Below are 11,930 nucleotides of genomic sequence, written 5' to 3' on the forward strand. Positions count from 1 at the left end.
AGTGCTTACTGCTCCACCTTTTGCTTCATTGCACATCACAGACAATTCAAATTATCCTCATTAAAACTTTGAATTAAGTTCAATAAACTCATCAAGGCTGTTATACTGGTTAAATTAAATCAGAATTTGGAGTATAACTTTTATGTCACTTGTAGTTTATAAGTAAAGTAATGCACTCTGCCAGCTGGTCTTCCGTGAGTTCTGTTCTTGTTTTATGTCAATAGAGGGCGCAATAGTATTTTAGCTGCCCCACATGAGCCAGCGGTGACCTCTTCAAAGTGCTTGTTGGTTGTGTGTAAGCAGGGATCTTTTCTGCCAAAAGCCTCAACGCCTTAAGTTGATGTTTTACAGGATCCAGAGAGTCATTTCAAAACCACTATTTCAGTCACTGAGGCAGCTTTTTTTGTTACGCAGTCCCCGAAAACTGACCTCCAAAATGGCTTTTCAGTACCCACAGGCGTACCGTGACGATGCAGTTGTAAGTAAATGTGGCTAGCTAACTAGCCTAGCGTGCTAACAAGCCGGGATGCTTAATCATCATGCTTTTTCATTCATTGACATGGGCGTCTGCTTTGTTAGCATGCTAGTTAGCTTAGCCTGGTCAGCCCACCCAGACTGACTTTGTTGACAAATGGAGGAGCAGACGTTCCCGGTCAGCCGTAACTTACTACAGCCCTCATATTAAGATGACATTTCCTTTGCTATTTGGCTAACGGCGCTAAGCAGCCTGGACGTGCCGCCTAGGTGGCACAAGTCTGTTGTGTGTTTGCCACACCTAGCTAGCACACATTTTAAATAACTATCATCACTGTTTCACCTGACTCAGGTGGATGATTATCATGGCTGCAAAGTACCGGATCCATACAGCTGGCTGGAGGACCCGGACAGTGAGAAGACGCAGGTAGAGCTCTGCCCTTATTTCTTTTCATTGCCATTCAGCTAGCATGTGTGAGGCACACATGATAGGGTGTGTAAATGTTAAAATGTGTGCACTGATACTTATTTAGTCTCTTGTTTTGTAATTGTTTAATGGTGCAAATCACTCTTGCCGTACAACACATTGCTGCTGGTTGTGTCCAAAGCACCTGATGATCCGTGGCACGGATAACCACCACCCACCTAAAGCCTTGTTGATAGCACCAGGGGGCTGTTCCAAGAAGCCCGCTGGCTGAGTGATCTGTATAACTTGCTGAGTAAAAGCTGGGACCCCGCTGAATCTGGGGTGTGATGTAAAAACATTTGTTCTGGTTTTACTCAGCAAAGCTGTTCTGAGAAGTCGGTACAGCAGATTCTTGGAACTGACCGCAGAGATGATAACACATTGATGTGGAAAACCTCTGTGAGCTGGCGTTTTGTCTTCTTCCACCAGGCCTTTGTCAGCGCTCAAAACCAGCTGACGTTGCCGTTTTTAGAGCGCTGTGAGGTGCGAGACCTGTTCAAGGAGCGTATGACTGAGCTGTATGACTACCCCAAGTATAGCTGTCCCTTCAAGAGGGGAAGCAGGTGAGGCGAGCCACAGCAGAGTCATGACTCTGCCAGGTTTACACCTGAAAAGACACGGAAAAGTTACTTAAGTTGACATCAAAGCTTTAATGGGCATCCATTGTATCCATTTCACACCTGTGGAGCGCCGTTGTATCTTAACAGTGTCTCCCCTCACTTTCAGGTACTTTCACTTCTACAACACAGGTCTCCAAAACCAGAGTGTGATGTACGTGCAGGAGAGCCTGGAAGCCGAGCCCACCGTCTTCTTGGACCCAAACACGTTCTCTGACGATGGGACCGTCGCCCTGCGAGGTATCAAAGAAGACGGTTGTTGCTTTCATGGGATCTCTTCTTCCGTTGCACTCTTTGCTCTACAAGCAGTAATTATACATTTGCAGTATGCATTTCATTTTAACTCCTACATTGTGTAATGTCTTTGCCAAACGCAGTGGAACAGATTGCCAGTACGAGAGATGTGTCCATGTGCTATTTATAGCATCCACATTGACAGCTCAGTAAACAATATAAACTCTCCCCGATGTTTTTGTTAATTTCTATGTTTCTGATCCTCTGGTTCCTTCAAGGCTATGCTTTCTCCGAGGACGGGGAGTACCTGGCGTATGGCACCAGTGCCAGTGGTTCAGACTGGGTGGAGATCCACTTCCTGCGGGTTGAAGACGCCGTGCCTCTGGAGGACCGCCTGGAGCAAGTCAAGTTTAGCTGCATGTCCTGGACTCATGATGGGAAGGGACTTTTCTACAACTCCTACCCCGACCAGGAAGGCAAGAGTGACGGTGAGGTCAAGACGGACGGCGCTCAGACATTTTTAAATCCTAGACGTTGCCTTAGCTGCTCCCACCATCCCTCAGAGACAAATCCTCTGAAAAAAATGCTTTGTATGCTTCATTTAGGTGTTTTTCTTTGCCTCTTTTTTGTCCGATAGATGTATAACTTTGCCCCCCTCTGCTCTTACAACTTTGATGCATCAGTGTTGTTTCTGCTGTCCAGACCCACCCACTCAACATCTCCCTTCCTCTTCCCCCAGATGAATTCTGTTTTGTTGTCACCACTAGGGGGCGATAATGGCAGTAAAATGTTTTCTCTCTTAGGCACCGAGACCTCGACCAACCTGCACCAGAAGCTATATTTCCACGTGTTGGGGACTCCGCAGTCTGAAGACGTGCTGTGCGCTGAGTTCCCTGATCACCCCAAATGGATGAGTGGAGCTGAGGTATGCTAGAAAGTGACTGAGAGTGCTCGTGTTAACTGATACCCAGATGCGGTTTAGTGATTGAATGTGTGTTGCAGGTGTCAGATGATGGACGCTACGTGCTGCTGTCTATCAGGGAAGGTTGTGATCCGGTCAACAGACTGTGGTATTGTGACCTTCAGACCACTCCTCAGGGTATTACAGGTATTCCGCTCTTGATTATTAGTTTCAATTTATGGATCTGACTTCTGTGACTTTGTTAAAGGAAAGCAGGGCTGTACTTGCAGTTGCATGAAACTATTGTAAGATTGATGGGTTTTAAGTTCTAATTTTATACTGGAACTGAGATGACATGTCCACAAAAACAGGAGAATGAATTTGAGAATCAGAGCCAAGAAGCTCCTCATTGTTCATGATATCCTCAGTTTGTCTGTACATGTTCATCTCTTTCACTCACTCCTCCTCGTACATTAGGACTTTTGCCATGGGTGAAGCTAATTGACAACTTCGACGCTGAGTATGAGTACGTGACCAACGAGGGCACGTTGTTCACATTCAAGACCAACCTGGACGCCCCACGTTACCGCCTCATCAACATCGACTTCGCCTCTCCGGCTCAAAGCAACTGGAAAGAGCTCATCCCTCAACACGACAAGGACGTTATTGGTGAGCTGCGGCGAACACTCATGACCCCTACCACTGAAATATTAGATTGGGTCTTTTGCTTACCTCTGTTTGCCTCCTTCACCATGTCTCCCCCTGCAGTGTTCGCCACCTGCACATACTCCAGCTACCTGTTTGTGTGTTTCCTCCACGACGTGAAGAATGTGTTGAAAATGTACCGCCTGAGCTCGGGGGAGGAGCTGAAGACCTTCCCTCTTGACGTCGGCTCCGTGGTGGGTTTCACAGGACGGAAGAGGGACTCTGAGATCTTCTACTATTTCACCTCTTTCCTCTCCCCAGGTACGAGACTAACTCCTGCCATGGTCGCAGATGCTGCATGCTTTAACTTTAAAGAGTTCAGTGCTGCAAAATGTCCAGAGATTTCAAATGCACCAGCTGGTGACTGAGGCTGCTAACGATGCTCTGTGATATGATTGTGAAACTAGTCCCACGGGATTAAATCTGCTGTCAAATTGTTGTTATTGCATCTTGCTGCAGCGCTCAGCACATTTGATGTCATTTCCCCGCATGTTATCAAAGTGATTTAAAGCTTGTTGAACAAATGAGATGACAGCGTTTCTTCTCCTGCATCCAGCCATCATTTACCACTGTGACCTGACGAAGGAGCTGCTGCAGCCCCACATCTTCAGAGAGGTCACTGTCAAAGGCTTCAACCCTTCTGACTACCAGACCACCCAGGTAACTAGAATGAGCAGCTTCAGTGTTTCATTTTATTTTTTTTGTTTGTTCGGAAAACCCCACATAGATTCAAAGCATTTAAATATTTGTATTTGTGCTTTATGTCCGTCAGAGGGCAAACCAATACAAAGAGAGACATACAAAAAGAGCCCAATAGCCACACATTTCAGAATAAACAAATACACGACCGCGCCGTGTGCAGGTTGTGCAGGTCCACACGACCTGGGTGATTTCAGTGTCCTGGACAAACGGGAGGAATTCCCGTGACATATTACTTACTCATTGTCTGATTATGGACCCATTTTCCCATGTTTTTAAGTCCAAATGATTATTAGAGACAACAATTTTTAACATTTTTACAGTGTTGAGCGAGAGCGCTGCAGCCAGCAGCCCCAAAACGATGCAATTTAATCCATCTCTGTGTTTGCACAGCGTCAATGTGCGACCCCTGACAGGCTCAGAGTGTTAAAATAAGTGTCTGACAACATTATGGAAATGATCTCTACAGAAATACCTTCTTGTTAAAGAGTGAGATCTGTTCTCTTAAACCAGAAACAGCTGTTACATCACTCTGGCCAAAGCCACCAGACTCCATTTACAGAAACAGTCATTTTCTCATCGTAAAACACAAAAACAAAATAAAACTCTTCTTGGTTCGTCTTTCCACTGTTTCAACAATCATCACCAACTCTGGATTGGTTGAATTAAACACCAGACACTGTGAATGGAGCGGTTTAAACATGTCAAACTTAAAGGATTTTCAGATTTTGCCGTTTAAAAAAAGTTGCCGTAAAAAATACCACATGTATGAAAAAATAACAAAAACCAGACAACAGAAATTCAAATATTCATTTTCACAATTGAACGTTTGGATGGAAAAAAAGAATAGTCGATTTTAATTTATATTTATTCCTTGACAGCCTTAGTTTGCGCAATTTCCATGCTTTTAACAAGAAACTCTTCTTGTGTTCTTTCCGTTTTCATCTCTCTGTGCCTGACTGCCCAACCTTGACCCTGTTGTTAAAGTACTGAACCAGCGTATGACAGGTATTAATCAAGCTGTCGAGAGCAGAATCAGCTGAGGTGTGTGCTCGACTAGAACAAATCCTTCTCAGTCTGCTGAGGTGTGACTGCAGGCATTTGATGAAAGTCACATATTGACAACTTACTGTTTTCAATGCGACATTTTATGCTTTTATTTTTAAAGTAAAGGCAGTCGAGCTCCTGCTGGTGCAGAGTCTCAGAGAGTTATTGTCCTGTTCTGAGGACGGCGACCCCAGATGTTACACTGTTTAAGTGAATATAAGCGAGAGTTTTATACCAGAGTTCCTTTGTTCTCTGTCTCTCGACTGGCTCAGACACAAGGACAGACGAGGATTCAAGCACAGCTTCATTGTCCTTCAGCAATAACGAAAATGCTTTAAATCCTCATCAGCACCAGGGTGAACACTGATTAAAATCATTTGTGTGCTAATGCCATTTTCACTGCTCCCATCTGTGTCCAATATCTCCGCTCCCTGTCATTTCCTGGCTCTGTTTCCAGTCCTGTTTGTGTTCCTGAGGGTGTGTGTGTCTCTCGCCATGTTTTCGCCAGATCTTCTATCCCTCCAAGGACGGCACTCAGATCCCCATGTTCATCGTTCACAAGAAGGGCATCAAACTGGACGGCTCCCACCCGGGGTTTCTGTACGGCTACGGCGGTTTTAACATCTCCATCACGCCGAGCTACAGCGTCTCCAGACTCATCTTTGTCAGACATCTTGGGGGCGTGCTCGCTGTTGCAAACATCCGAGGAGGAGGAGAGTACGGCGAGACCTGGCACAAAGGTGAGGGGGTTCGTCATGTAACCGAATAAAATAAAAGCTGATGATGTGTGGCGAGCAGAATTTTTAGCTTTATTAACATATTCAACACTTTGTGTTTGCCCTTTAGCTGGCATGTTGGCCAACAAGCAGAACTGCTTCACAGACTTCCAGTGTGCAGCTGAGTATCTCATCAAAGAGGGCTACACCTCTCCTTCCAAACTGACTATAAATGGAGGCTCCAACGGCGGCCTGCTCGTAGGTATGTGTGCTGTATCCTTTTCAGGCCGAGCCTCAAACCCTTTTAGCTGCGCAGTCATCAGCCCGTGTGTTTCCTCTCTCAGCCGCCTGCGTGAACCAGCGGCCTGAGCTGTTCGGCTGTGCTGTGGCTCAGGTGGGCGTCATGGACATGCTGAAGTTCCACAAGTTCACCATCGGCCACGCCTGGACCACCGACTTCGGCTGTTCTGAAGACAAAGAGCAGTTTGACTGGCTCATCAAGTAAGTGCATGATGTACTCTGCTGTTGTGGTTGAGCTTTGACATGACTGTGTGTGTGTGTGTGTGTGTGTGTGTGTGTGTGTGTGTGTGTGTGTGTGTGTGTGTGTGTGTGTGTGTGTGTGTGTGTGTGTGTGTGTGTGTGTGTGTGTGTGTGTGTGTGTGTGTGTGTGTGTGTGTGTGTGTGTGAGAGAGACGCCAAAATATAGCAGCGTAGTTTTAGTTTCCGTGATATTCCACAGTTGATTCGTCAATTTATTGTCGAATTTTGCGATTGTGGGGTTCCTCCCAGACATCCCTTCATTGTCACTACGCAACATGCAGAGTTACAGGGGGAAACTGCACACGCCATGCTTAGTGAAATTCTTTTCTCAGGCGGTCAGGTCAGGTCAGGTGGTGATCTTCTTGCGTGTTTTTAGTGGGAGTTTTTATGGAGGATACCCCGGGTGAACACAGGGAGAACGTGCAAACTCCACACAGAAAGGCCCCTTTTCCTTGAGCAGCATGCATCGAAGGCATGGTGGAAGACATTCCCCCGGTGCCCACAGAGCCCCGAAAATCGAACCCGGGACCTTCTAGCTGTGAGGTGACCACTGTCCAACGTGCCACACAGCACTTACACAGAGGTAGTGTAGTACCTACAGTAAGTCGGCGTGCAAACAGAACTGGCAGAGCTGCTGTAGACGGGATCAGCAGTGAAACCTGTTTTATCCACTTGAAAAAGGTCCACCAAAAGAAATCAATATCAGTTTATGTGCAGCCCATATTTTGAATTTTTCCACGCTTTACCAGCTTTACTTTCCTTTGAATCTCCTCAACCACAGAGAAGTTCCTCCTCTGTATACTCATTTCATGGTTGCTGTCATGATCACTCATTTTTATTTTTTATATTTGTCATCTCTTCCATAAACTGCTGAACCTTTGACCCAAACAGCTGATCTGCAGCATAATATGGCACGCAGCGCTGAAAATATTCTAAATATACTGGACACTTAAACTGATTGGGATTTTTAAACCTTTTTCTTTTTGAATAGGCCTTTTTGTTTTAGGTGGATGAAACATGTGTTGCTGCTGGCCTCATGTGTAGCAGCACATTAGCTCTGCTTCTACAAACTGGTTTCATGCCGACCGCCACCTACTGTAGCTAAAACCGACGCATGAGCAGCACTTCAAAAAAACCCACCGAGCTGTCCCTTTAATGTTTTATTTCACAAACGTATCCATTTTTTATGATATTCGTGGAGGTGGTCTTTGATTCAGGCGCAGTGCTCCACCTTTGCTATAAAACAGTGCGGGAGACGGCGAGTTTCACACGTAATTGCAGCAGCCTTTACGGCCGACAGTCTTCATTTAATGACCTAAATAAAAGGGATGACTAAGCTGTGACACTGGAGCTGAGCCATGAAAGGGCTCCAGAAGGACCGCAGAACCAAAATCACCCCCACAGTGGCAAAAGATCCTTCAGGTGAACCGCACTTCTCGGCTATACTGGATATGGGTGATAGTAGGGCTGGGCGATATGGCTGAAAACTGTATCACGATATAAGTGTTTTATATCGGTCGAAATCAATAATTATTGATATTTTTTATGACCTATTAAAGAAAAAGAGAAGAGAAAAATACATTAAACATCCATCCATTTTCCGCTTATCCCTTTCGGGGTCGCGGGGGGGCCGGAGCCTATCTCGGCTGTCAATGGGCAGGAGGCGGGCTACACCCTGGACCGGTCGCCAGCCGATCGCAGGGCACATACACGCAACCATTCACACTCACACCTAGGGGCAATTTAGAGTCACCAATCAACCTAATGAGCATGTTTTTGGTCGGAGAGAACCCACGCATGCACGGGAAGAACATGCAAACTTCACACAGAAAGGCCCGACCCGGGAATCGAACCTGCGACCTTCTTGCTGTGAGGCACGCGCACTACCTTCTGCGCCACTGTGCAGCCTAAACTTAAACATTTTTATTTAAAATTGAACCTTCCCCTCAGCTATCAAGGCAGAACGGAAAGGAAATGTCAACACAACCATGGAAAACACTCAAATAATAAATGTAAAAAAAGTGTTAAAATGTAAACAGAGAGAAACCTGAGAACTTTTTTTCTGGAGGTTTGGTGCAGAAAGTTCACAAGCTGATTCACCTTCTGCTGAATAAAATGTTTTCAGATATGTGCAGTGTTTTGTAAACATAGCAGAAACTGAGGTTGACTTGACATCAGTAACATACAGACAAACAAACAAACATTCTTACTCTTACATGAACTATTCAATTATATTTTTATTGCAAGTGTGTTTAAAAAAAAAAAAAAAAAAAAGCACGCGTAAGAGATGTTTATAACCTGGCTTCTCCACAGTGCTCAGTGAAGCATGTCTTTAGCTATATGATATGCCGCTGCCTCCGTTATGTCTTCGTGCCTTTTAGATGATTTGTCATCAGGCACTGAAGTCTGCTGCTTGTGCGGTGGTGCTGCGGTTGGCAAACGTTGGCGAATACGGCTGCGCTCCAAAGAGTGAGCGCGGCTAAGGTGGTTAAACAAGTTTGTGGTGTTACCGGTCTTGGTGGGGACAACAGTCTTGCATAAGTTACAGACCACATTGGTCTAACTACGGTCCGACTTATAAAATCCAAAAAACTCCATACTGGCGAGCTGACTTTCCCTGTTTTATCGACAATTTTCGTCGACCGCGTCGGCGTGTCACTCCCACTGATCAGTGATCACTCCCTACGTTGCCCGGTTACCTGAGAGCGAGTGCCTTTGTTCATGCAAACAACCTCGCTTAGCAACTTTGGTTTCTTCCGACGCTGAAAAAAATTATGGAATGTTTTATCGAACGCATTTTTTATTGATATTGATTATGTGTCTATCACGAGACGTATCGTTATCGTTTTTATCGCCCAGCCCTAGGTGATAGTAGATTTAGTAGACACTGAGGCAAACAGGGAAAACATTTGGCCAAGCAGAAGAAAACAAGTGATCCAATGATTAGTCTCTCTGGTTTCTGCTTCTCACATGTGAGAATTGGCTGCTTTTCTCTGTCATATGTGATAGTAAATTGAGTATTTTAGGGGTTTTGGCTGATAAAATGATGATTAATTGCTTAATTAAGAATATAATCTGCAGGTTACTAATTCAAATGTTTGTGCTTCGCAGCCCAAACCATCACACAGGTTATTTATATTCCCCTACTCTCGTCTCTTTCCAGATACTCCCCGCTCCACAACATCCGCGTCCCAGAGGGCAACGCGGTCCAGTACCCCGCGGTGCTCCTGCTGACTGGGGACCACGACGACCGGGTGGTGCCTCTCCACTCGCTCAAGTACATCGCCACCCTGCAGCACATCGCCGGCCGCAGCCCCAAGCAGACGAACCCCCTGTTCATCCTCGTGGACACGAAGTCGGGCCACGGCGCCGGCAAGCCCACCAGCAAGGTCATCCAGGAGGTGGCTGACACCTACGCCTTCATCGCCCGCTGTCTCAACATCTCCTGGGTCAAATAACCAGCTCCTCCCATTAAAGTGTGTGTGTGTGTGTGTGTTTGTTTTTTGTGTTGTTTTCTTCCTTTCCTCAAATCACCTTTGGTATACTGTTCATAACAGGTGTGCACAGTCTTTATAACTTTACACCAACACTTAGTACAGGAACCTTTTTCTCATGTTTACCCAGCTCCCATCACACTACCTTGTTCTTTTGTCTTAATCTGTTTTGCCCTCCTTCTCCTCCTGTAGGCCATGTTTGTAGTCCTGATGAGATGAAAGTGACTACATTATCAGTAATGGATGTGTAAAGAGAGGGGGTACCTTCACTGTTACAGTAATCAGCCAATCAGCAGTTAAAGTCATGAGGTCAAAGTGGCAAAAGTGTATTTGGAGATCGTTTGTGCCTCCTCTGGGTGCTCCAGCGCGACGCATGTTATTTATTTTTCCTCTGTGCCCAGAAAGGAGGCTACGGGACGTCCAGCGATTTCAGCGAGTGTAATTCTGATGAGACCGAGAGCAAATGATGCTACAAGTCGACAGTATTGCTGTGGATGTGAGTGTGGAAACTGTGCGTGCGTGTGAAAGTTTGTGTGTGTGTGTGTGTGTGTGTGTGTGTGTGTGTGTGTGTGTGTGTGTGTGTGTGTGTGTGTGTGTGTGTGTGTGTGTGTGTGTGTGTGTGTGTGTGTGTGTGTGTGTGTGTGTGTGTGTGTGTTTGTGTGTGTTTGTGTGTGTTTGTGTGTTTAAGGGTCAGTCCCCAAATCTCTGTCAGACTGATGATGATTTCTACCTCTTGACATGTGCTGATTGTTTACCTTTTTAAAGGGAACAAAACACAATGCCACAACAACAATAAACAACTTTTTAAACATCATGTGAGTTTATTCTGTCATAAATATGAGAACGATGCTGAAAATACACATTTTCTGCTAAATTTGTAACATAAACTAAACAATCAGTTAAAATCTGCATCTTTTATTTGCATTTTTTAGTTACCCAAAGCTTTTTAAATCTGTGACAAATCCTGTTTACAGACAACAATAGTGATGTGAGCACGAGCGCCTGAAGCTTCTTGCTGCGAGTCTTTGAGTGTCCAGCAGGGGGCAGACTGTCTGAAAACGACCAACACGTGCAGCAGGAGCAGAAAATGAGGGTGGTCTGACAGAGGGCCCCATGTGGATTACTCAACATACATGTTCCATGTTCATGAACTCGTCTGATGTCCCACTTTCATGATTATGGAGGAAATTTTAAAGTACAAATACTTTTGAAAGAGTCCGCAAATTACATGTTAAAGTTATTTTATCTTGCAAACTGGAAAGTAAATTCACAAAAAAATATAGTAATAAGTAAAAGAAACAAAATAACTTTTTTTCACAAGTGTTACATTTATTTATTTTTCATTTTAAAAAGCAGAACTTCCTCTTTGTCTTCTAGCATAAATTGAACATTAAAAAGGTGAAAGGCTTAGAAAACAAAAAAGTAATTAGACTTTAACTCACCATTTTAATGTATTCAAACGCAAAATCGTCCCTCTGATTTCTTTCCCTTGAGTCAGACATCATTTTCTCAAATGACAACATTTCAGTCACTTTGGGCCCGTGAGAAAAGGCTGTGAGGCCTCGACAGCTGTGGAGAATCTGGAGGGATGAAAGTCGACAAAATGATGAAATGACAAAATGATTTCTTTCTGTTGGCTGAGTTTTTAGAGGTCAAGGCATCAAAGCTCTTTAGATCTTTACAACCAACACACAAATAAACTTTGATTACATGAAACAACAGCCAGTTTTCACACATGCTTCACAGAAAAGTTTTATAAAAATAAATTAATTGCTCACTTCAAACTTGTTTGGTTAGAAATACAACAAACAGACACAAATCATGACAATATGATAACTTTTACAACTGCATGAGGAAAGTCATTTCAGTCCAATAAATGTAAGTAAATAGTTTTTTCTTTCTTAGGGAATTTTAAGTCAGGGCAGTGAGAATTAGGACAGTTTAAAAGCTTGTTATATTTAATTGGATTTGAATCTAAAAGATGAAAGTGGAAAAATCTTAACTGAAATGTTCATTTTAATGAAAGTTGTGGGACTG

At 44.4% G+C, this 11,930-nt stretch overlaps 1 protein-coding gene across 1 annotated transcript; it reads left to right on the top strand.

The window, feature by feature from the left end:
• Nucleotides 1-272: 272 nt before the first annotated feature.
• prep (prolyl endopeptidase) lies at nt 273-10,707 on the top strand. Its single transcript, XM_070988044.1, has 14 exons — nt 273-478; nt 827-901; nt 1,370-1,503; nt 1,667-1,797; nt 2,070-2,279; nt 2,595-2,716; nt 2,794-2,899; nt 3,170-3,361; nt 3,461-3,658; nt 3,954-4,057; nt 5,652-5,883; nt 5,990-6,121; nt 6,204-6,360; nt 9,563-10,707. The coding sequence occupies exons 1-14, from the start codon at nt 341-343 to the stop codon at nt 9,855-9,857; spliced, it is 2,226 nt and encodes a 741-aa protein (XP_070844145.1). The 5' UTR covers nt 273-340; the 3' UTR covers nt 9,858-10,707.
• Nucleotides 10,708-11,930: the final 1,223 nt, after the last annotated feature.

The sequence above is a fragment of the Chaetodon trifascialis genome, chromosome 19, assembly GCF_039877785.1.
Source record: "Chaetodon trifascialis isolate fChaTrf1 chromosome 19, fChaTrf1.hap1, whole genome shotgun sequence".
Lineage (NCBI taxonomy): Eukaryota > Metazoa > Chordata > Actinopteri > Chaetodontiformes > Chaetodontidae > Chaetodon > Chaetodon trifascialis.

What these genes read in the sequence shown, in the direction of transcription:
- prep (XM_070988044.1), top strand. Translation starts at nt 341, where the DNA reads ATGTTTTACAGGATCCAGAGAGTCATTTCAAAACCACTATTTCAGTCA. An exon ending in CGGACAGTGAGAAGACGCAG is followed by an intron (nt 902 to 1,369) that starts GTAGAGCTCTGC and finishes TTCTTCCACCAG; the next exon opens with GCCTTTGTCAGCGCTCAAAA. An exon ending in CCCTTCAAGAGGGGAAGCAG is followed by an intron (nt 1,504 to 1,666) that starts GTGAGGCGAGCC and finishes CCTCACTTTCAG; the next exon opens with GTACTTTCACTTCTACAACA.